General features: G+C 39.0%; 1 protein-coding gene across 2 annotated transcripts in view; it reads left to right on the forward strand.

Annotated features, from left to right (window-relative positions):
• The window catches only part of LOC122664373 (DNA-directed RNA polymerases IV and V subunit 2-like), a 36,691-nt gene extending 13,618 nt beyond the window's left edge, over positions 1 to 23,073 (forward strand). For both annotated transcript variants that reach the window (XM_043860165.1, XM_043860164.1), the window contains exons 4-8: positions 6,215 to 7,092; positions 15,265 to 15,559; positions 20,454 to 21,398; positions 21,685 to 21,956; positions 22,450 to 23,073. In XM_043860165.1, coding sequence (XP_043716100.1) covers positions 6,215 to 7,092; positions 15,265 to 15,559; positions 20,454 to 21,398; positions 21,685 to 21,956; positions 22,450 to 22,951 — 2,892 coding nt within the window. In that variant the 3' untranslated portion in view covers positions 22,952 to 23,073. The remainder of the gene's footprint in view (positions 1 to 6,214; positions 7,093 to 15,264; positions 15,560 to 20,453; positions 21,399 to 21,684; positions 21,957 to 22,449) is intronic.
• The last annotated feature ends 1,467 nt before the right edge of the window (positions 23,074 to 24,540 follow it).

The raw sequence follows: 24,540 nt of genomic DNA on the forward strand, positions 1-24,540 counted from the left end.
GTGTCAACCATCCTTAGTACTGCCACCACTGGCTCTAATATGGCAACAACTTTATACAAGTCCTTCCAAAATTGATCACTTGCAATGGTCTGTTGTGCTGCCTTCCCTTCTTCTGTCCTAGAACCTTGCCAACTAAACCATTGTTCACTTGCAAACATTGACCTCAGACCTACCACCTTCGTCTGAAAGCTCTTCAATGCAATGTAATTGGTGGCAAATCGAGTGACACCAGGCCTCACTAAATCCCCCTTGCATTTTTCCCTCATCATGGCTAAAGCATAACCATGGTTATACACAAAGTTGGTCACTTGCCTTGCCCTATTGACCACACCAGCCACCAAAGCTTTTTCCCCCATGTCCTTCAGTATTAAATCAATAGAATGGGCTGCACATAGAGTCCAAAAGAGGCGGATCCTCTTACTCTTTTTGTTCATTAATTTCTCTCCAGCCTTCTTAAAATTAGAACTGTTATCCGTCACAATTTGGATAACGTTCTTTTCTCCTATATCTTCCTCTACCACTTGCTTCAGTAGCTTATACAAGTATGATGTATCCTTTGCATGCTTTGATGCATCAACAGACTTCAAGAATACAGTCTTCCCATTACAACTCACCATGAAATTTATAATGGACTGTCTAGTAGGTCCAGTCCAACCATCAGCCATAAGAGTAACCCTATATGTGTCCCACCTTAGCTTCAGACTCTTTATGTACTCTTTCAGCTCCTCTACCTCTTGAGGCAAATATACATTATATAACTCATATGGTGTAGGCCCCTTCCATCCTGGGCCAGCCCTCCCTGCAGCATCAAGGAATGCATTATAATATGTTCCTTGTGCTACATTAGCTGGAATGTCATTGTATAGCATGAACTTGCTGAAGGCTTTCCGTGCTTCCTCTTGTTTACCACCAAACACTTGTGGGATGGTTGGCTGGAAGGCATTTTGTTGCCTAAAAGTAGATGGATCCTGCTAAAAAATGGTATCTGGGGAACGTGCTCGTGGTTGGGCTTGGGGCCGTGGGATATCTCTTGTGCCAGTACTTCTCCTCCTCTCATCTTGTTGCACTGGTGTAGCTGAGCCAGATCCACCAGCTCCTCTTGCTTGCTCATATGCTCGTATATTCTCAAAATGAAAACTTTGCCTACTCTGTCCCAAAGTCTACTGGTAAATCCTCCATTCAGCCTCTGATTCGAACTCACCAGGTGTAGGCCTATATTCAGTATCATCTCCTACTCCTCCACGGATCTCTACACCATGCCTCTCTAGAATTGCCTCATCAAAAGCTATTTGTTGTCTTTCCGTCTCAGCTTTCTTTGTTCGTACTCCTCTCAAGTTTTGTGCCATTGCGAGTTTCACTTGGCTCGGAACATTTCGGTATTTGGCAACATCCTTGCCCAGACCAGACAAATGTTCCTTTAATCTAGTTGCTTCTCCAGAATTTAGAATCTTTCCACGGTAGTTACACTCTGACTTCTTTTTGTCCTCAGACATCGGGACTCCATGTAGCCATGCTATATCCCCCATTGTGTAAGAAATATCTTATTTTTTACACTGTTACATAAAAAAACATGTATTAGTAACTATTACAGACTTAAAGTAAGGTATTAAACACTTAAAGTATTGTATTCATAACTATTAAACATAATATGAAGCTACTAGAACAATCAAATACCTATCTCTTATTTATTTCCTAACCCTAGTATTTATTTATTAATTAAAAATAATATTTACAATTTTTATTAAAAATAATTATACCTTCAAATATAAAATATTGTAACATAATGATGTATTTGACATCATTTGAAGTTGGACATTATGTACAAATGTTGTGCATAATTTTCCAACAAAAACAGGTATTTTTCCTTAATTTTATATATTTTTTAACTATTTTAATAATATTATTATTAAATCTGAAAAAAAATATATATTTTTTAATGGATGAAAAAAAAAAATGACTCCATGAGGCTGTAGAGCATGCAAACTTGTCTAACATATATCAAAATCACATCCAAATAATAAGTATTTATCCTATTTTTTTAATTTTTTTTTTTAAGAATTCATTTTTTTCCCAGAAATTATAATAAAAAATTCTGCCTCCATCAAGTGATAGTTCGGCCAAAGTTGTGTAACATAACTCAAAATCACATGAATCTACCAAGATTTCATCAATTATTTTTGAAAAAAATAGATTTAGGGAAAATGGGTTACCTTTCAAAAATCCTTCAAAAACTTGATCAATCTTGCAAAAGTGAGCTTCAATCTTCAGTTTGGCAGCAAAATCACCTTCCAAAGCTTTGAATCCAAGCAAAAAATGAAGAAGGGAAGAGAGGATTTGAGAGAAGAAGTGAGCTTTGAGAGATAAAATGGCCTCTTGACAGAACTTGCCGAGTTCTGTCAAGATGGCTTGTAAGTTATAACTAAAATGGGTCAAAAACCCACCCGAGACCCGAGATACTGCCCCATGACCCGGGATCTCGGCGAGATTTTGAATTTCTCTTCAGCCATTTGCATACTCACCAGAAACGAGAAATGACCCGAGATCTCGGAGATCTCGGCGAGATATGGTATTTTTTCCACTCGACTGCCATCTCGACTCGGTTTTTCAAAAAACCGAGAATCTCGGCGAGATCTCGCGAGATTTCTGACTATCCTTCCAACGCAGTCTTTCTTGCTTCACCAGCACATGGCAGTTTCCTCCTCTTGCTGCCTTTGCTGGAATGCGGTTGAAGATGCTAATCATTTATTTTTTGAGTGCCCCTTCTCATCCTCTGTTTGGAAAGGAGTGCTTGCTAAGTGCTGGCCCAAAAGCCACAGAATTTTTCTTTGGCCTAGAGAATGGATTTGGGTGAACATGTCTTTTGCTGGAACTTCTCTTTGCGATTCTGTGGGAAAGTTAGCTTTTTGCGCTGCCATTAACCAAATTTGGATGAAGTGAAACATCATGAAATGGACCTCCAACTCCAGGTCTCTTCGCCAGATTTGGGACTCCATTTCCTTCGACATCAAAGCAAAGCTTTTTGCTGTCACCAGTTCTTGTATAGATTCCTCAAGGAACAAGCATATCGTTCTCTTTGGGGTCTCCCTCTCTCCAGGCTTCTCCTTGAAGCCTCTTGTGTATTTGTGTATTTGTCTTCTTCCCCCTTCTGGGGGGCTTTTGTAGTCCCTTTCTCTTTTCGTAATAAAATTTTTATTCATCCAAAAAAAAAAAATGCTAGCTGAATTGGCTTCAACCTTGCCATCATGACCATAATCAGTGTCATCATTTGGATCAGGAGGATAAGGCTTATTAACCTCCATGTCATCCTTGTCATCCATATTTACCAACAACGTCCTTACCATGGTCACAAAACGGGTCTTGTTGAGACAATTGTTGCCAAAGTGACCTTTCTCACTACAATTGCGTTACACAATGTCTTTATCCACTCGTTACCCTTCGAGACCTTTGACTTATTTTCTTCAACCTTACTGGACTGAACTTTCCTTTCTTCAGTGTTGGGTGTAAACTTGTGAGCTACACTTTTCTTTGACTGTCTTGGCATAAGCAACTGCCACATTGACTGATCTGAAATCCCTGTTAGCAAACTCTAATTGGATCTTTTGTTCAGCCCCCTAATATTCCATAATAGCTGTTGCTGATCTATCTCCTGAAGCTTGCACTTGGAAGATAATTTGTGGAATTCCATAGTATAAGCATCCACATCTTTACTGCATTGATGAGAGTTGACCATCCGGTGGATGAGCATCTTCTCAAAATTTGGAGTAACGAATTTTTGCATTCAATATCTCCTTCATAGCTTCCCAATTTGTGATGGTTCTAAGTCGCCTGATAAGCCTAAACTTTTGCACATCATCCCACCACGAATATGCATACTCAGTAAATGTGGTGTGGATAAGGTCACACTTCTTGTCACCTGGAAAGGGCTTGTAGGTGAAAATCTTGTCAACATTAGTTAACCAGTCAAGAAACTCCTTGGGTCTCTTCTCACCGTCGAACTATGGAACCTCGATCTTGATGTCGTAATCCTTGTCTTAGAATTGTTGTCTGGCATCCTGGGAATAATTGGCTTGGGTTGCTGTCTTGGAGGCGTGTCGGCAATACATAAAATACCAAATTAGGGAATTGGTGTGGACAGTTCTGGTTGGTCTTTTCTGTTGAAATTTAGGGTATCCAAAATTTGATCCACCTTGGAATTGAGAGCTGCTATGTTTACCAAATTTTCTTGACACTTGGATTCCGAAAGTGCCATGTACTATTTGAGTTTTTCTCCAGTCTTTCGTTGACTCTCAGCGAGTTCTTGATACAAGTTGTGTCTCAGAGTTGGTGATTTGAGAGGGTCCTATCATGGTTAGGAAAACTGCAATAAATATGGCTCTGATATCAATTGATGCAACCTTAGGTTCAAAAAACCTAATTCGGGTCGCTACGGGCACACCCAAGTGCTAAATGACTTAAAATTTGAAGGAAATGACATCTGTAATTTTCGAGACAAGTCAAGACCTTGAAAAGTTAAAAAGTAAAATAACAAGATAGGGAACAAATCAGGAATGAAGGGAAGAAGACAATTCTGAAATTGATATAGAGATGGGGAAAAACAGAATCTAAGGTTAGGACTCGGGGGCTGTGGATAGGAAGAAAGAGCTTTAAATGTAAATTAGAAAACTTATTTTCTTCTTCCTAGTTCCTTCCATGATAAGATCCATACGTGGTAACTTGACTCTCTATCGGATGAAGGCACTCGCTCATCGGAGTCCATCAATACAAAACTTTGAGGTAAGATACTGCACTCTAAATCTATTAGAAAGAACCAACAACAGGCCCAGAAATCAGGTAATGAACAAAGAAAAGATTCTGTAACTGGTTCTGGAGATACTGTAGCAAAACCAGGTATGGGTATGAATTCGATCTCACAGCAGGGGGTTCTTTAGGGGGTGAAATTCTGGGGTTTTTATCGCCTATGGAGGGACAGTCTATGCCGAGAATATCAGGCCCAACCGATTTCTCACTATGGAGATTGTTCAATACCTTTGCTGTTCTGTAGGAAGACAGTTGCAGAAAAGAAGGAATATGCAGGTAATAATAGTCAAGAAAGAAGAAGATGATTAAAGAATAACAAGGATTAAAAGAAGGGGAAGATGGTGAGAGAATAGACAGATCGCACCTGAAACGAGAGAGGAGTTCAGAGGAGGGGGATAGACCTGCGCACCCATATCTCTTGGCAGCAACACACATAATTTTCAATCCATAATCTCTGTATATTTAATTGATTACATTTATATTGAAAGTGTCAAGAGTCAAGACTAAAAGAATCACTCCTATACTGTATCCTGAAATAGCTTTTGGAACCAATCCAAACTCCTACTGCTACTAATGTATTTACCTTCAACACAATAAAATTCAAATTCAAATTACAAAATTGCCTTATCTAACCCTATGTGTAACTGCATCATAGTACCATGGTCGCCTTTCTCTGCCTATGTCCACCCCATTGAATTCTCAACTTCATATTCCCCACCTCTCCTCTTATTCCTTCTTCCTCCTTTTATAGATTTTCTTCTGTTACTGCTACTGAAGCAAGGATTTGTCATCATTCTTTTTCTTTTCGTGTATCACATGCCGTTATGGCCCATGACTGGCTAAAGGAACGCTGGACTCAGGTATACATTGGGTAGTGCGGCTTTTGGCCAGTGGTCTGAACCAACCTGTAACTGCAAAGGCCTTTTTCTCTGACCTATCTTGTGGCTTATAAAGATTCTCTTTCTTCTTTCAAGCCAGTCTCACAAACCAGGCAGCGGGTGCCTCGGTAGGTCCTTAAGTATGGGATAAATCTGCAGAACTCTGGTTTGACTGTCCCACATTTTAGTGTATCATTTCTTGGTTCTGCTGCAAACACATGAATGTTGAATCCCATTGTACAACCAAGTGGGATCCAGCTGAATGTTTCGATGGACCTTTTAGTCAGTTCGTTGTGAACACCTATGCATGCAGTGATGTCAAGAAATATTGGTGGGCCTCCATCTGCCTATTCATTAAATGCATGATATCCTGTTTAGGGTTGGTAATAACTTCTATACTCAACTGAGGTTTTTTTTTTTTTTGTAAAATCAATTTCTCTCTCACTTATATCATATATCTATCCTTAAATACAGTCAAATAGATTCATGGAGTATGTTACATAATTTCTTGGGGATAATCACTATGATATTCATTGCAGACGTTCATTGCACAAGAACAGATCTGCCTAAGGAGACTCTGGGTTTCTAGCAAACCGACCTGGACGGTTGCATACCGTTCAGATTTGAAGAGGAGAAGAGTATATATGAAGCTCATTGAACCAGCTAAACTAGAAGAGGCTCATAAAGGGAAAATTTTAAATGTGTATTTCTTGGTTGCTACAATGCCTATATGGATTTTGTTTTTTGCCCTCGGTATTTCATCAGATAAAGAAATTATTGATATGATTGATCTGGACATTAATGATGCTACCTTCAGAAATATACTTTTCTCTTCTATATTGGATGCTGATAAGGAATGCAATGATTTTCGTAAAAATGGAAAGGCTCTCAAATATGTGGATGAACTTTTCAAGAAAGCAAAATTTCCACCTAAGGAATGCACAGAGGATTGCTTCAAAGATCACTTATTTCCTGCTCTTACTGGCTTGAGACAAAAGGCCCTATTTCTTGCTTATATGGTCAAGTGTCTTTTGCTGTCTTATACTGGAAAAAGAAAATGTGAGAACAGAGATGATTTTAGAAATAAAAGATTAGAGTTATCTGGTGATTTGCTTGAACGAGAGCTGAGAGTGCACATAAAACATGCTGAGAGGCGGATGGTTAAAGCTTTGCAGAGAGATCTTTATGGAGACCGTAACTTGCACCCGATTGAACATTATCTTGATGCGTCAATTATTACTAATGGCCTTTGTAGGGCATTCTCGACTGGTGCATGGTCACATCCTTTCAAAAATGAGAGAATGTCTGGTGTAGTGGCGAATCTTAGACGAACAAATCCATTGCAAATGATGGTAGATTTGAGGAAGACACGGCAACATGTTGGGTACACTGGACGGGTTGGAGATGCTAGATTTCCGTAAGTCCTAATCCTGACCTTCTAGAGTCCTTGTTTCATATGCTTTGAAGTTTGAGTTTGCCTTATTTTTTCCTTCCCAGGTTACAGGTTAGCTTTTAGATAGTTTGTTGAGTAAACTCTATGGAAAAGGGGAACTTTTTTTTAAAAGTTGTGTTGTGCTTTGAAATCAAAGCCATCTGTTCTCTCTCTCTCTCTTTCTCTCTTTCTCTCTTTGATGAGAAGTACACATAATTATAGGCTAGTTATGGAGCCTAACCATTATTGATTCCACAGTGAATATTACAAAGACTAACCTTCCAAGTTCAATACATCATTAACCCTATACATTCTGCTCCTTTATTAAATTATACGTAGTCCCTGAAGGCAGCTTCAAAACATCATGAGTATGTCTCAGACATTGTAATTGCCTAGGTGAAGACTTGTCAAAAAAGAAAAGAAATGGGGAGAAAAAAAACCTGGGTGAGACTCCACAAAGAATGAGTTTGTTATTCGCAAATTGATGGCAGCATGCACAGACTTTCATTGGGAGCTTTAAAGTCCCCAAAGAGACCTCTGCTTTGACAGCCTTGATTATCATCTCTCCATTTATGAGAACAGGGAGTTATGTTTTTTGAGTCATGGATAGAGTTCTGAATTAATTATTGTTGCCATCACTTTTATGGTTTCCTTGCTTGATGGTTCAAGGGTGTATTTTTTATGGCATTTCGGTATTTATGATAGGACCTTTCCTTCGTATAGTGAGTGATTAGGTGGGGTCTTTGTGGGGCTTTTTTGTTATTGTCTCGGCTGAGCTTTTATTTTTCAGGCCATCTCACCCCCCCCCTTTTTTTTCTCTCCTACTTTTTTGATCTTTTCTTCAATTAAGATTCTTTTGACTGGCAAAGGTGGAAGATTATATAACTTATCTTTAAAAAGATGCTATTTGAAGTCTGAACATTTTCTGCATAAGTAAAAGAAATGTTTACTAAAATCTTTGAATATTACTGTATGGGCATTTGTTCCCTGTAAAATATTGAGTTGTGATGTCCAAGATGTGTGACAAGGAGAATAAATAAAATCTGGAGGGGACTAGATGGTCCAACAAATTGGACTGGCATTCAAGCATTCTTTGCGTTGGCTTAGTTGGTGACACAAATTTTCCAAGGCCCCCATCCCCCCCCCCCCCCCCACACACACACACACAAAAAAATCATATTTATTGCTTCGCTTTTTGTTTTATATGCCAAGATCACTTCTGGGTTAATGGGATACTTTACTAATTTGCTTTATCTTAATAAACAGTACTTTTTGAGTAAAAAAGCTGAGTTGGCGGAACAAGATACAGTAGTCGATGCTTTTTGGTGGGATAAGGCTTTGTTAAGCTGATTTGAGTTAATAGGTAATAGACTGTATTTTGCAACGCTTTGGCAGTAAACCGCTAATGGGCTATCTAATAGTTCGAAAATTTTCAAGGTCACTGTCTTTCTTCTTAATGGATAAAACCTAAACATCATTGTTTCGAAACTGCATTTACGTTTAATAAGAGATAAGATATTGGTGAGTAATCACCAGTGCTGACTATATCAAACTATTTGTTGTACAAAGAATACCTATGAATTGACTTCCCATAAAATGTATATAAATGGCCATATTTATTTTGATGGCGTCATTGGTTTGACTTACTGTTTTATCAGGTTGAGTTGATCTGGGGCCGTGAGGATCTGTATCCAGTTTGGTGTTTGAACCATTGGATCTTATTGACCAGTTTATCATCTCCTTAAATATCTGGAACTCTTTTTTCCCCATTCCTCAGTAGACTTTATAATTTGGCTTTTTTGGTATTTTGAATTTCCCCTCTCCTCTTAGGGCTCCGTTTGTTAGGTAAACAACATGTTTCAAGAGTCCTTTTATGTGGTTTTAGCTGGAAACAATGGGAGGCTTCAATTTTTTTACCCTAGGCAGAGATGAAGGACATCTCATTGAAAGAACATGGGCATGTGAAATAAATAGTGAATGCAGTAATCATTAGGTGTCTCCCAATTCATTAGACCTTGTAGACCACTCGAGCAAGGCTTTGTTTAGTTCTTTTGATGTGGATACTTTCTTTATTTTCTCTTTTATTCATAAATCTGAAAATTCAAAAAATAACATATTTTCCTAGGGGTTATTCTTTTTCCTTGGCCTGACTGATCTGCTAGGTAGTTTTGCTGATCTTTGCTTCCAATGGAAAAAACTATCTATAAGATAGCTAAAGTGAGGGAAAGGAAGAGTAGAGATCTCGACCATGTTGGATGTATTAAAAGTAAAGATGGTAAAGTACTAATAGGGGATGAGGACATTAAGAAAAGATAGAAAGGTTATTTCTGCAGCCTACTAAATGAAGACACTTCGAGTAATAGTGTTCCGGAAGACTGCAGTACCCATCAAGACACCACAAGTCGTAAATATATACGAAAAATTAGGGTGTCTGAAGTAAAAGAAGCTTTAAGGAGGCTGAAAGTATGCAAGGCACAAGGCCCAAATGTGGTCCCAATAGAAGTGTGGAAGAGCTTAGGAATTTGTGGTTTATTGGCTAACCACAAGCTGTTTAATAAGATTATAAGCACACAAAAAATGCCAGATGAGTGGAGGAGAAGCATCATGGTTCCGATTTACTAAAGTAAAGTTGATATTCAGAGTTGCAATTACCATAGAGGTATAAAACTAATGAGTCATATACCATGAACTTATGGATAGGGTTATTGAAACCCACCTGAGACAAGAAACTACTATTACGGAGAACCAATTTGGTTTTATGCTAGGAAGATCCGTGACATAAGTTATTTACTTGGGAGACTCATGGAAAGATTTAGAGATTGCAAGAAGGATCCCCATATGGTCTTTATTGACCTTGAAAAAGCTTATGATAGAGTTCTTAGGGAGTTAAATCTGGCAAGTACTAGAGAAGAGAAGTGTTTCAAGTGAATATGTGGACATAATTAAAGATATGTATTATGCTGCGGTGACAAGTGTAAGAACTGTTGGAGGGGTGAAGGTGGTGAAAACCCAATTACATTTGGGTTACATTGTTTTTTTGCTAAGAATCAGCAAGTAGACTATATTAATTATAAAAAAAAAAAAAAGGAAAACAATGAGAGAATACGTTTTTGAGCTGCTATTCCACCTACGGCATGGCCATCAGCAGAAAAGCAACCCAAACAAGAAAAGAAAAAACCACCCAAATAGGTTAAGAAAACCTATATCTGGGTTTCAACTGAGCATCCCAAGATACATCACCAACTACAAAAGAGGGCGGGGCATCCCAAATTGTTGAAGTTATTGTTGCTGCTGCATGTTTTGCAAGTTTGTCAGCGACATTATTAGCCTCCTGGAAGCAGTGGGATATATACCAAGAAGAGCTATCCAAAAACTGCTTACAATACCACCATTGTTGTTCAAAAATCCACGGGATGTTTTGATCCTGAATGCACATCACCTCTGGCTGAGAATCACATTCAATCCATAGCTTCCTCACATTCATGGTCTTGCATGTTGAATACCAGAGAAGAAAGCCGCTAATTCTGCAGTACAATTTGTTGTAACCCCTTCAAAATTTGCAAAGCTTATAAAAGGAATCCCATTGCTATCTCTAACAATTCCACCTGCCCCTGACCGACCCGGGTTTCCAAGAGAGCAACCATCTATATTTAACTTACTGAATCCCCAAGCTGGAAGTTGCCAAGTCACTTAAAAAATTCTTGCTGGCCTAGATGGAACAATCCTCACTTGTAACTGTAATGTAGTTTTAGATAGGGTAAAGCCCTACTAAAAGCCAATTAAACCAGGACCAATAACAAGGAACTAAGGGGCTGTTGGTTCTGCAGTTTCAGTAGGACAGAATTGCAGTTTTAGGTCAAATCTAGAGCTTAGGTTAGGATAATGGAAGGGGGGCTTAGGGGGTATGGCTAGGCAGGTTTATAGGACTCTAATAATGTAGGTATTATAGAGTTTTAAGTGTTTTGAAAATTCTGTAAAACCGGGCAGTAAGTCAGGATCGACTATGGGTTTTGGGGAAATTAATGAAGGATGAGGGGATTAGGGTTCTGATGGACAAATAGGGGCAGCAGCTTGGGTCAAGTGTAGGGGGTGTTAAGGAGAGGCTGTGGTTTTAATTTGAAGTAATTCTAATGGTTAAATATGGTTGGGCAGTAAGAACTAGGGTTTAATGGAGTTAGGGTTTATGGGATTCAAACAAAAAATAAAGGGGATCGATTGGGGGAAAGGATTAGAGGGTTAGAAGAAGAAATTGGGTGTCAAACTTACTGAAGATTCCACTGGCAGTAGCTTGAACAGATGTGAAGGATAGAACCACCTTCGAATTGAAGAAGATCCTCCTAGCCGTCACGGCGTAAGGAGTCAACTAGATTCCACCAGTCCCTTTCCGCCTTGATAGAACCACAAGGATGCACACTCACAAGGAGCAACACTCAACAGAGCAGGGCAACAGCAATGGCAGCAAACAAAAGCTTTTCATTAATCAAATTCGTATTCAAGGCTTTGCCCCCCTTACAACCTTATATAGAAGACTCAAAAATAGACTTCTACTCTAAAAAGGAAAGGCCTAACCCAATCCTTTAACCTATTGGGTAACTTAAACTGACTAGGAAACTAAAATACTAAAAGAAATAGACTCAAAACATGGCTAGACTTATAGAGTCCTAATTCAGCCCAACTTACATCACATGACTACTTAAGTTGTCACATGACCACTTAACCAAGTCACATGATCACCAAAATTGAATCAATTGGATGTAACCAATACGAATCGGTTCAATTAAAAAACATAAAAATAAACTAAGTATTGGGCTAATCCCGTATGCAACCTATATACCCCTAGTTTAGGCTCATTAAAGTGGCCTATTACATAGAAAACCCTTGAGATCAAAGGCCCAATATATATATATCCCAACCTTAGACTTATTTCTAAAGAAATAAGCCCATTTTGGTGATGAATCTGCATCAAACTGCCTAGAGAATAGTAACTCAGAGATAGACTTAACATTAATAGAGATTAAATTTGAAAAATCCTTCAGATCTCTCATCACTGCCTTGATCACCATCATATGCGAACATTGCAAGTTGTCATACCTCCTCCTGTTCTTTTCATGCCAGAGATGAAAAGGAATAAGAATGACCAAAGAGAGCCAAATTCTCCGCAACTTAACAACCAAAGCTTTCCTTTTCCACCAAGAGGATAGCTCCTCTATGGATGGAAAACCACCCCAGTGCACATCAAATCGAATCAAAATATCCTTCCACACTTTGACGTTGTACTCACACTCCAAGAACAAATGTATGGAAGATTCTTGATTCTTATGGCAAAGCTCACATCTTGAAACCACCGGGATTGTACGTATACTAACCTGGTCATCTGTTGGTAGACTACCATGGGCCAACCGCCTGCCGAAAATGGAGAAATGAGGGAGCAATCTTTTCATCCACACAATACCTGCCCAGCCTTGGATTGAATTCCTTTTCCTAATACCTTCCCAAGCGACTTAACGGAAAATCTCCTCGATCTGATACAGATCAAACTCGTTTATCATGAACTGCGACTGAGGGAAGATGTGTAGCTCTGATTCGATCATAAACAGCCACTAATTGAGGAGAACAAACCACAGGCAAAACCCACCGCCCTTCTTCAATGAATTCTAACACAGTAGTTGTTAATCTGCATGAAACAAGGACATCATTATTGATCAAATCAGCAATTCTGTCACCACCCAACCAGCGGTCATACCAAAATTTAATGGATGCACCATCCCCAATAATCCATCATTCTGAGTCTACAATAAATCCCCAAACCTTTTGAAGACCTGGAAAAATAGACAAAGATTTTGAGACCCTCAAGGAACCATCATTTGCAACAAAATGGCCTCTTAAGAAAGTTGCAAACATAGACTGATCTGTCATGATAAACCACCCCAACTTCGCCAATAAAGCTAAATTAACCTCCTTTATCCACCTTATACCCAAACCTCCTTCTTGTTTTGGCTTACAAATCTTATTCCAATTGGGTTACATGAAGGATCAGCTTTAAGCCCTGTTTGCGCTTATCATGGATGATTTAACCAAAGACATTCAAGATGAGGTTCCTTGGTGTATGCTTTTTGCTGATGATATGGTTTTGGTAGATGGGACAAAAGCAGGGATTAACGTCAAGTTGGAGTTATGGAGATCAACCATAAAATCAAAAGGTTTTAAGATAAGTAGAACACAGACGGAGTATATGGTGTGTAACTTTTGTAACACTAGGACGGATAGTGAGGTGGCAAAAATTGATCAGAGGGAGATTCCGCAAAGTGATTATTTTAGGTACTGGACTCAATCTTAAAGAAAGAAGGTCATATAGAGGATGGTGTTACCCAAAGAGTTAAAATAAGATGGATGAAGTGGAGAGGTGCATCTGGATTGTTGTTTGATCGGCGTATTGCTTTAAAACTTGAAGGAAAATTTTATAGGACAGTTATACGACCAGCTATGATGTATGGTGTGAAATGTTGGGCAGTTAAGAAGCAACATATGGATAAAACTGAGTGTAGTGAAGATGAGGATATTGAGTGGCAAAACTAGGAAGGATAAAGTAAGGAATGATCATAGCAGAGTTGATTTGGGAGTAGCTCCAATACATGCTAAGCTACTAGAAAGTCGTTTGAGGTGGCATGGCCATGTTCAATGGAGGCCTATGGATTATCTAGTACGGAGGAGTGATTTGATTCCGATTGAAGGAACTAAAAGAGCCCGGGGCAAATAATGTAGAGCTGGATTACAAAGGACTTAGCCCCAAGCAGGATCTTCTTGAACTAAGTTTAATGCTGGTTTGGTCTTCAAAAACTGGGCAATAATTGAAGAACTTGTAGCAGATCACACAATGAAATCGATTAAAATAGAAACAAGAAGAAAATATAGACAATAGAGAAGAAGGATAGGATTGGATCGCGTATCCCACTCTCTCCTGGGTCTCTCACCCACGGCCTCTCACCATACCTGTCTCTCACAGCCATTAATGGCTTTAACCAAGCTCATTCTTTTTTCTCAAACTTCACTTGACTGTTTCAGACCTTTTTTCTTTATTTATAAACTTCAAATCGAATACATCAAAGTCTTCTAGAGATTAAATACAATCCTAATAGAAATCTAATTATCTAACAAATAAAGAATCCTAAAAATAGAAACTACCCATTACATAAAACAACCCTATGAAATAGAAATTCCTAGTATAATAAAAGCCCCACGAAAGGGAAAACTGAATCTTAAAATTTCTCCTAATCCAAATCAGCTTGTCAGCTGTTTTTACTTAAAAAGAAGGCCTCCACGCACAGCAATATTGCCTGTAGCTTGATCTTCACCAGCCTGGCCATGGGGCCCACCAGATCTGGTCATTATCTCCTCCTTTAACTTGTGGTTGATTTCTCATAATGTGCTGGAAATAACTGTTCGATATAATAGGAAATAGGATAGAAAGTACCTCCTTAAATAACTGATCGATCCCCTCTTTAATTCTGGAAGTAAATCTACTTTAATGCTGCTGGATGATGCGGCAGAATGGGCTGGCATAGTACTACTTGAAAGGATAGGGAAGATAATGAGAAAAATAAGAAAACAAGAAGAAGGACCTTAGGAGAAGTGGTGAGGAAAGACATGATGACCTCGAATGCAACTGATTGGAGGGCAAGCATCCATGTAACCGACCCCATTTAATTGGGATAAGGCTGAGTTTCATGCTCGATCTATGCCACTATAAAAAGATGAACTACCACAGTGGGCTGCCATGTTTAAAAGATATCCATCCAAAGTTCACAGCTGATTCCGTTTTGAAGCATGGTTTTTCTCACAAGAATGCCTTGGTAGTTTAGAGTGAAATGTTTTCATTTTAGGTGGGAAGTGGAGTAACCGATGGTTTTACATTTGTATGCACATTTGGCACCTTGTAGTAAATGTGCATCTGAGGACTGAAGCCATTATAAAGTCATGCTTATAAACTATAATCTGTTGATGATGTAGATACATGTGCAGAGATATATCCATGTCTCGCTTTTGTTGGGAGCTTTGATTTTTGGTTGATAAGGGGATGGTTTTGGGTGTTTGACATGCTTGACGATGCTTGACGATGCTTGTAGAACTCTTATGTTAGTAATATTTTTCTGGATGCAGGCACCCTTCACACTGGGGAAGGTTGTGCTTTCTGTCTACCCCAGATGGGGAAAACTGTGGGCTTGTAAAAAATTTTGCTGTCACAGGACTTGTCAGCACATATTTGATGGAACCTCTGGTGAACAAATTGTTAGATTGTGGTATGGAAAAGCTGACTGATAATCAATCTACTGCCTTTTTGAGTAGAAACGCTAAAGTTTTTCTGAATGGTGAGTGGGTTGGAAGTTGTGAAGATTGTCTGTCATTTGTTGCGGACCTGAGGGCCAAGCGTCGGATTAAGGAAATCCCACCCCAGGTTAGTTTCTTCACCCTCTGAATTTCCAAGTTAAAATATTCCTCTACTATGGTCAACTGCCCATTTTCTGGTGTTGTTGTGCTTGCTAATGTACAGAAAGATGATGGTTTATATTGGTTTTTGGGAAATTTCTATTGATATTATGTCAGGGCTTCCTTAAGAAATGAAAGGTGGCCAAAATCAAATATTCAACTCCCATGTTCAATCACATTTGTATACTCTATAGATTTAAATTTGATCATCCATTAAATTGGTATCTGTACTGCTTTCGTGAAATGGTTTATAAAAAACTCAATTGTGGCTAGTAGTATAAAGAATTGAATATCCGGCAATGCATGGTGTATGGTATACAGTGAGACCTGAATCACCTAGTCAACAAAGAGAGTTATGATCTGTGCATTTTTTTTTTTTGAAATATGATTGTGCATTTAAGAAAGATAACCTGACTCAATCATTTTCTTTTTCCCCCTTCGATTTTTCCTTTTTGTTTTTACCAATAAATACTACTCAGCAGTCTGCTATTTAAAGGAAATGGGTTGCACAATCTCTACAATGTGCATGCTCTAAAGTAGGATATTTGCTTTCATTGATGCATGTTATTTTGATCATCAAAATTCCTATTGAGCAAACAAGGTCAACTGAGTATTATCATTACGTAAGGCACTTAGGCACATTGAATACATCAAAGTCAAAACTGCCTATTTACTGATTGGATGAGCCTACAATAGGAACCTTACATGATTCGATGCCTGGCAAAGGGATCAAGCTGTAATAGTGAAGGGGCAAATATAAACTCTGGAAGGGGGAAGTCCATGGAATGAAATGGTGAACTTGTTAAATGTCCACATTGGGTTACATGTGGGACAAATAAAGATGAAACATGAAATATGAAGCTCACTCATGCAGAAGAAAATACTATAGGAGTAAGATCTAAATGTGTTTATAATTTTTTTTTTATGAGTAACATGTTTAGAATTTAATTCTCAAGCTAGAATATGGACTAACCATTCCTACATCTAAATGTGTTTAGAATTTATTTCTAAGCTCTGAGTGCTCTCTAGTGCATCAGTTGCCTTTTGTGTGATTGTGTTGAACACCAGTGGCATACTTTGTGAAGTCCCCCATGCCTCCCAAATGAAAAGTTTACTCCAATGTGTCGTCCGTCACAAGAATTCAGATATGGTTCTGTTAACTTTTAACTTCATTTCTCTCTGTACAGGCGTGTAGATTTTGTCAATTAACCATTTCTTCTCTTTGAGTAGGTTTTTTATGAAATCCACAGAAGCCAATGTCATCTACTTGGATCCAACTTCAGTTGTGCTGTAACTCATGCTTGCTTTCTCTTCTTGTTCATTGAAATTTTTCACAAGCATAAATGAGAGTTCACTCCCCTACTTACTGATACACTCCATTCAAGAAGCGAGAGAAATAGTTTGTCTTTTGTTTGGCCCTCTGTTACATTATTTAAATTTTTTTGGGGTTTGTAGCTAGCTTCCGGAGTTATTTAGTTTCACTGATGCTGATAAAACACATAATTGGGTTTATTTTAGTGGAAACTAGCCTTGGGTTGGATTATATATGTGTTGGAGTAAAGGCCCATTGCTACCAGGAGGTCTTGAGTTCAAGTCTCCTGGTTCACATCCTAATCCCCCTTTACCTATCAAAAAAAAATATATATATATATATATATATGTGTTGGATCTTTGGTCTAAGGGGTTTTCTTTGTAATAGACCACTTTAATGGGCCTAAAATATGGGTAGGAGCTAGGATTACGGGAAAACTTTATTGATTTAGTTAGAAATATGGAATATAATTTATTAGTTTAGTTTGAATCTTTTATTTATTTATTATTATTATGATTATGTCATTAAAGTATTTTAGTTAGGCTGGATTAGGTCTCTATGAGTCCATCCTTGTTTTAAGTTGTTTTCTTTATTTTAGGCTGAGTTTTTAGTAGCAGTTGTAGTGCAGATTGAAGAAGGAAGAAGAAGAGAAGAAGATCCAGCAAGCCTAGCACATGAAACAACCCATTTGAGGGCCTTGGGGTTTCTGTTTTGGACCAGGTTTAGTCCCTGAAGTTGGTCCATGACTAGTGGTGGTAGTTAGTTTGTTTCTATTTTTATTAGTTACTTAAGATAGTTTCTATTTTGGTGTTTTAGTTTGTTTGGAAGGCTGGACTTTAGTTATTAAATCCAATACTAATTTCTAGGAATTCAAAACTCAATTCACCGAGTCAGAGTGAAAACTATGTCACAGCCTGATATCAGATCAGAAAGGCTCCAAACCCAGGTCGAGTTGCACCCTACGAGAGGCCTTTAATATCCCCTAGATTCACTGCAGAGAGCCCAAGGGTTTGGGTTTAATTGAAGATCAACTATATTCTGAAAATAGACCAAAACAGAGTATGCCACAGGTTGATTCAGAATGTAATTAATCTCTCTTTTACACTTACTTGCGGCTGGGAATTGAACAGCACATTAGGGACAATATGCTCTCTTGAAATCTGGAATTATTCACCAACAAATTAAAGCTATCGACCATGACAATCCAAGGCAGGCGGTAAAATAGAGCATGGGAGAAGAAGAGTTTGAAGACCTAGACCTATCTCAGGTCTGGTCTCTCACCCACTGTCTCACACAGTATCTTAAGGGTAAACAGTACTCAATAATCTCAATTCAATAATCTGAAATTTGGCTGAACAGCCTTAGAATGTATTTATACCTAAAATAATAAATCCTACTCCAACTAGGAAACTGAAAATCCAACTCCTACCATTCATTTATAGGAGCCATTACATCCTTGCTGTATTTAAAAACAACTTAAAACCAAACTCCTACTTTAATTAGGAATAAAAACAACTAATGAAAGCAAGCAAATAAAGAACTAACTAGCTCATGCGAGCTTGAATAAGTCCAGCCCAGTCGGCTGGTTCAAATAGGTCCAGCTGCTGCCCTCCTTCCTTTCTGCCTACGGCTGTAAGACAGCCCTGTATGTCTACTGCATCACTGCCACATCTAGCCATCCTCTTCGACTGATATTTTGAGGTTTTGTTCTCTATTCTAAGGGGATGTGTTGACCAGGTTTGCCCGTTTGGGTGCTGATCAGACTTATAGATCTGAAGTTTTGAGTAGTTACTTAATGCAAGAAATCCAAGTTTCTATATCTGAACCACTCTTATATCAGCCTATTTAACTGTTGAATCACTACCAAATTTTGGGCATTTACACTTCCGTTATAGCTCTACACTTTACTAAAGTTTGGGCCTTATCTGAGCTTCAGATCTGAAGTTAATCATTTTCTCCTATTCTGGTTGTTTCTAACATCCTGTGATACTTCCTGTTGGGAGGATTCTAAAACATGCTGTTAAGCTAAATTAGGATCCATCAAGTGGATTACCTCCAAGGTAAGGCTATTAGTTGGAGGAGGTTTTGGCCTACTTCCTGTTTTGACTTTTTCTTTAAGCATATGTAAGAGCTGTGCCTTGTACACGAATTTGGTAATGAGATGAAGCTTTGGCTCAGTTTTCGATGGATTTTAGAGTTTATCCTGTGGATTCCGAAGGTACATCTGTGGATGCAGGTGTGATTGTTGTGGTATCAGCAGGGTTTATTGATTCCAACCCCACAGATCAGGTGGATTCCTGATCATATCTTTCCCCTTTTCTTCTTTCTGTCATCTACATTAGATCCAGGTCATATCTAAATGCTTTTATTTTATGGTGCGATTTTCTGTTACAGCTAGAATATTTCTGGTTTCAGTTTTGTGCATAATTCTAGTTTTGTTTCAGCATTACTACTTCATCTAATCCTGTTTGTTTGCTGATCTGAATACCTGTTTCAGTTCTAGTTACAATTCTTGTTTAAAATTTGATCTTTCAATCGAATTCCAAAATCCTTCAAGTAGGATTTTTTCAAATTCTCAGTTTTAGGCTTATGTTTCCAAACTCTGTTTTCTATTTAATGTTTTGGTCTCAGTTTGCTATCTAATCATTAAATATTTTCTTTCGATACTGCAATTCTGAGTACCTAAAAGTACTCCATATTTAATCATGATTTCCTGTCAAAATTTCAATTTCCTATTTCAACAAGGATTTTTTCTTTAATTAGAATTATGACCGTTGGATTGTTGTGAAAATTTAGTGCGATATTTCTCACCAATAAACAGTCCACTCAACCAGAAAATTGGCCGGATCAGACTTGCTAATCATCTCATATTGAAATGCTCTTTGAAATCTGGTTTTGGTTCCTTCTCTGCCATTCTGGAATTTTGCTGGTCTCCAAACCCTAATCAGTTGGTGTTTTAGTAACTCCATCGTTCTACCTTATGTCCCTGAATCTCAAGTTCTTGATTTTTTTCCTTGGACTTGAATTCTATTGATTGATACTGTGGACAAAAGTACGTCTCTATTGATTTAGAAAACGATAACATGCATAAAGAGCATTCCAGTGCACAGGGATCCCGCTACTGTGGGGTCCGGAAGAGGAAAATGTACGTGGCCTTGCCCCCCCCTGCTTCGCAGGAGAGGCTGTTTCCCGGTTTTGAACCCGCAAACAGGAGGTTGCAATAGTGCAACTTAACCATTGCACCAAGGCTCACCCACTAAAGGGATAAAATGCATAATGCCCACAAAAGGATTGGATAGTAGAATTCTACACAGTACCCACAAAAGGATTGGATAGTAGAACCTTCAACATCTTATTAACTAAAGGGATAACATGCATAATGAACCTGGTTTATAAGGGGAAAAAAAAAGTAAGACTATCAAGTCATATAATCACTGTATTTCTATGCATTTGAGGACTGGTATTGTTACATATTGCTGCTGCTTTGCTTTCCACTTTGTGTTAGTTATTCTGAGAAACCATTTGACCTGTTTTGATTTTTTTCTCATAGGTGGAGATTAAATGTGACCGGGCACAGGGTGAAGTCCGCATATTTTCTGATCCTGGTAGAATATTAAGACCTCTCATAATTGTTGAGAAATTAAGAAAGATAAAAGAATTTAAAGGAGGAGCATACACCTTTCAGTCTCTTCTGGATAAGGGTGTAATAGAGCTTCTAGGAGTAGAAGAAGAAGAAGATTGTCAGACTGCATGGAGCATTAAGGATATCTTGGGGGGTGACAAGGGTAAAAACTACACACATTTGGAACTAGACCTTTCATTCTTGATGGGTTTGAGTTGTGGGCTTATCCCTTTTGCAAATCACAATCATGCTAGGAGGATTCTGTATGAGTCAGAGAAGCACTCTCAACAAGCAATTGGGTTCTCGACAACTAACCCTTACATCAGAGTGGATACTCTATCTCATCAGTTGTACTACCCCCAGGTTCCTTTATTCAGGACCATGGTATCTGAATGCCTTGGAACATCACAGTATCCCCAAGGTCAGGGAGGATTTATTCCCAGACCTGAATTTTATAATGGGCAGAATGCTATTGTGGCAGTTAATGTTCATCTGGGATATAATCAAGAGGATTCCTTGGTCATGAATCGGGCTTCTTTAGAGCGTGGAATGTTCCGTACCGAACATATTCGAAGTTATAAGGCTGATGTTGACAACAAAGAGTTGTTGGCCACCAGAAGACAAAAGCCAAAGGATAGAGTGGAATTTGCCAAAATACAGAGTAAAATAGGGCGTGTTGATAGCCTTGATGATGATGGCTTCCCTCATGTGGGAGCAAACTTGCAGACTGGTGACATTGTCATCGGTAGGTGTGCAGAATCAGGGGCAGACCATAGCATCAAGCTGAAACACACAGAAAGAGGAACGGTTCAGAAAGTTATCCTGTCGGCAAATGATGATGGAAAGAACTTTGCGGTTGTTTCACTGAGACAGGTATGCCATTTATGCTTTTCTTCCTTTCTACCTTTGAGTAATGTTTTTCTAATGCCTTTTGAGAGTTTTCTTCTGTAAATTTCATTTGTTGATGGTCGTCTCATTTAGGGGAGTCTGATGGCTTTGTAACTGTTCCCAGTTTCTGAATCAATAAAACTTTGACTGTAATTAAAAAAAATTAAGGACAAAAGTGTTTTTAATGCCTCAGTCACTGACTCTGGTTTGCATATGCTGATTCAAGGTAGAACCTGCGCTAATTTGCTTCTATTGCTATTCTTGAGTCCAGGTTAGATCACCATGTCTCGGGGACAAGTTTTCAAGCATGCATGGTCAGAAGGGTGTTGTTGGACTGTTGGAGTCTCAGGAGGATTTCCCATTTACGCTTCAAGGGATAGTTCCAGATATCGTGATAAATCCTCATGCATTTCCAACGCGGCAAACTCTTGGCCAGCTGTTTGAGTCTGCTTTGGGGAAGGGTATTGCTTGCGATGGTTCAGTGAGATATGCCACCCCTTTCAGTACACCTTCGATTGATGATGTTACGAATCAGCTGCGCAGGTATTATTGCTGGACTAAATGGATCCTTATCCTTATTATTGCACAAGGAACGTGAAAGCAATTGTTTCATTCTAACCCTAATTTTCCCAAATTGTTTGGTATGAGCTGGATGTGATTTAGAGGGTGGGCCTTGGTGCAACGGTAAGGTTGCTCCATGGTGACCAAGTGGTCACAGATTCGAGTCTGGAAACAGCCTCTCTGTGAAAGCAGGGGTAAGGCTGCATACATTATGACCCTCCCCAGACCCGCAGTGGCGGGAACCTCGTGCACTGGGTATGCCCTTTTTTTTTTTTTTTATTTGTTTCTGAGCTGGATGAGGTTTCTAATATCCTTCTATCCTGACCTTTGGAACTGCCAAGGCTTTTGTTAATGCTTTCAGAACTTTTTAAATATTTGTGTTTTATTTTTTCCTTTACATCCTCAGTCCCTTACCCCCCCCCCCACCCCACCAATTAATGAAATATGATGCTCTTATTTTGAATAAACACTGCAGGGCCGGATATGAGAGGTGGGGATCTGAGAAATTTTGTAATGGTCGAACTGGTGAGATGATGCAGTCCTTGATCTTCGTCGGTCCTACATTCTATCAAAGATTGATCCATATGGCTGAAGATAAAGTGAAGTTCAGGAACACAGGGCCAGTGCACCCACTCACTCGGCAGCCTGTATCAGATCGGAAGCGTTTTGGTGGGGTCAAATTTGGTGAGATGGAGCGCGACTGCCTCATAGCCCATGGTGCCTCAGCTAACTTGCATGAACGCTTGTTCACTCTCAGTGATTTCTCTCAGATGCACATTTGCCAGAAGTGCACCAACATTGCAAATGTTATCCAGAGGTCATTGCCTGGAGGCAGGAAGATTCGAGGTCCATATTGCCGGTTTTGTGAGTCTGCTGAGAATATAGTGAAGGTTAATGTGCCATATGGAGCTAAGTTGCTGTGCCAGGAGCTTTTCAGCATGGGCATATCAGTCAAGTTTGACACCCAAGTCTGTTGAAACGAAGTTTCCTTTTATCTTTTTCTCTCGGTAGGTTTTGTCCAAGAAACAATCACTTGGATCAACCTGCTTTTTGGAGCCCATTCAAAAAGCGATGTACAGCTCATTACCCTTTCACTCCATGTTTACCCTCTTTGATTGCAGATCTTGATGACAGTGCAATTACATTTTGGATTAACACCCTTGCACTCAGGTCTCAGTATAATCCAAACTCTGGGATTGAATTAGCAATTTCTGATTTACTCTTACTGAAGGGTTTAACCCAATTATTGGATGGTTTGAATCCATAGATTAAGCACCACCTGGGTTTGTCTTCAAATAGAAGCAATCTGGAACTAGATTCTAAAATGCAATTTGTATGGTGTAGCTCATGGAGTTGATCATTTGAAACATAGATGTTTTGCACAGAAGGTTCTGATGCGGTTATTATCAGTTGTGGCTAATTGAATGCAATTCAGAAGCTTTGCTGCAGATTCCTTTTTGGTTTTCAGTTATGATAACTGGAAGATCATCGATAATTTTTAGGCTAACGATATTGTTTTATTTCACATTTTCAGTAGCCAGGTCTTTTTGGCTTTTTCACCTTATCAAAAATTTGGCTGCTGAAATGAAATTTGCAACTAAATTTTCAGATAGATTTTACAAGATCCTGTTGAATCTCTTTCCTTTTCGCTCTCTCTCTCTCTCTCTTGTTTATACTGCTTGATTCTCATGGAGATTGATCGTGAATGGGGAGTGACAGGGGAGAGTTGGGAGAGTTAATCCGTGCTGATGTACGTCTTCCACTGTTCGACTCGCGGGAAATTTTTTATCTAAACCAAGTCTAGGCCTTCAACTGATTGACCTCTTTTTTTTCTTTTGGTGCAAGAGAGAGTTATTTAACATCAGAAGAAGAATGTACAAGACGGACTTGGGCAGAGGAAGCCAACGCATCAGCAGCCGAATTGCTTCTCTATAAGCAATCTTCCATGGAGGGGACTATCAAAAAGAGATCTGCAATTTGCCAAAATACGAGCAATCCACCACAGCCGAGTTGCCTTCTCTATAAGCAATCCTCCATGGAGGGGACTATCAAGAAGAGATCTGCAATTTGCCAAAATGAGCAATCCTCCATGCAGAGGGGGGGGGGGGGGGGGGCGCTCCAGAGATGAAGAAAAAAATTTACAACCATCAGATTGTCACTTTCCACTACCAGCTTGCTATATGATCGATCAGCAGCCATAATTAGAGCTTTCCTCATTGAGAGAGCTTCAGCAACAAAGGCAGAAGAAGATCCAATGAATGCAGAGAAACCACAAAGAAACCGGCCTTAATCATCCCTGCAAACTCTACCAAAAGCTGCTGGACCTGGACACCCAAGAGAGGAACCATCAACATTAAGTTTCACATAATCCAAGTTTGGGGAAGTCCATCTAATAGATAAAGCAGTTCGTCTCAGAGGAATAAAGCGAGGATTGCAACAATACTCTGAAGTGAGATATAAAGATCTTGAGACTAATTCTGAGGTAGTATGAGATAAATTTCTGAAAGTAATGTTGATATAAGTGTGCCAGATTTGCCATCAAGTATTGATTGAGACGTAATTCGAA

Source organism: Telopea speciosissima, chromosome 6 (genome assembly GCF_018873765.1).
Source record: "Telopea speciosissima isolate NSW1024214 ecotype Mountain lineage chromosome 6, Tspe_v1, whole genome shotgun sequence".
NCBI classification, from domain to species: domain Eukaryota; kingdom Viridiplantae; phylum Streptophyta; class Magnoliopsida; order Proteales; family Proteaceae; genus Telopea; species Telopea speciosissima.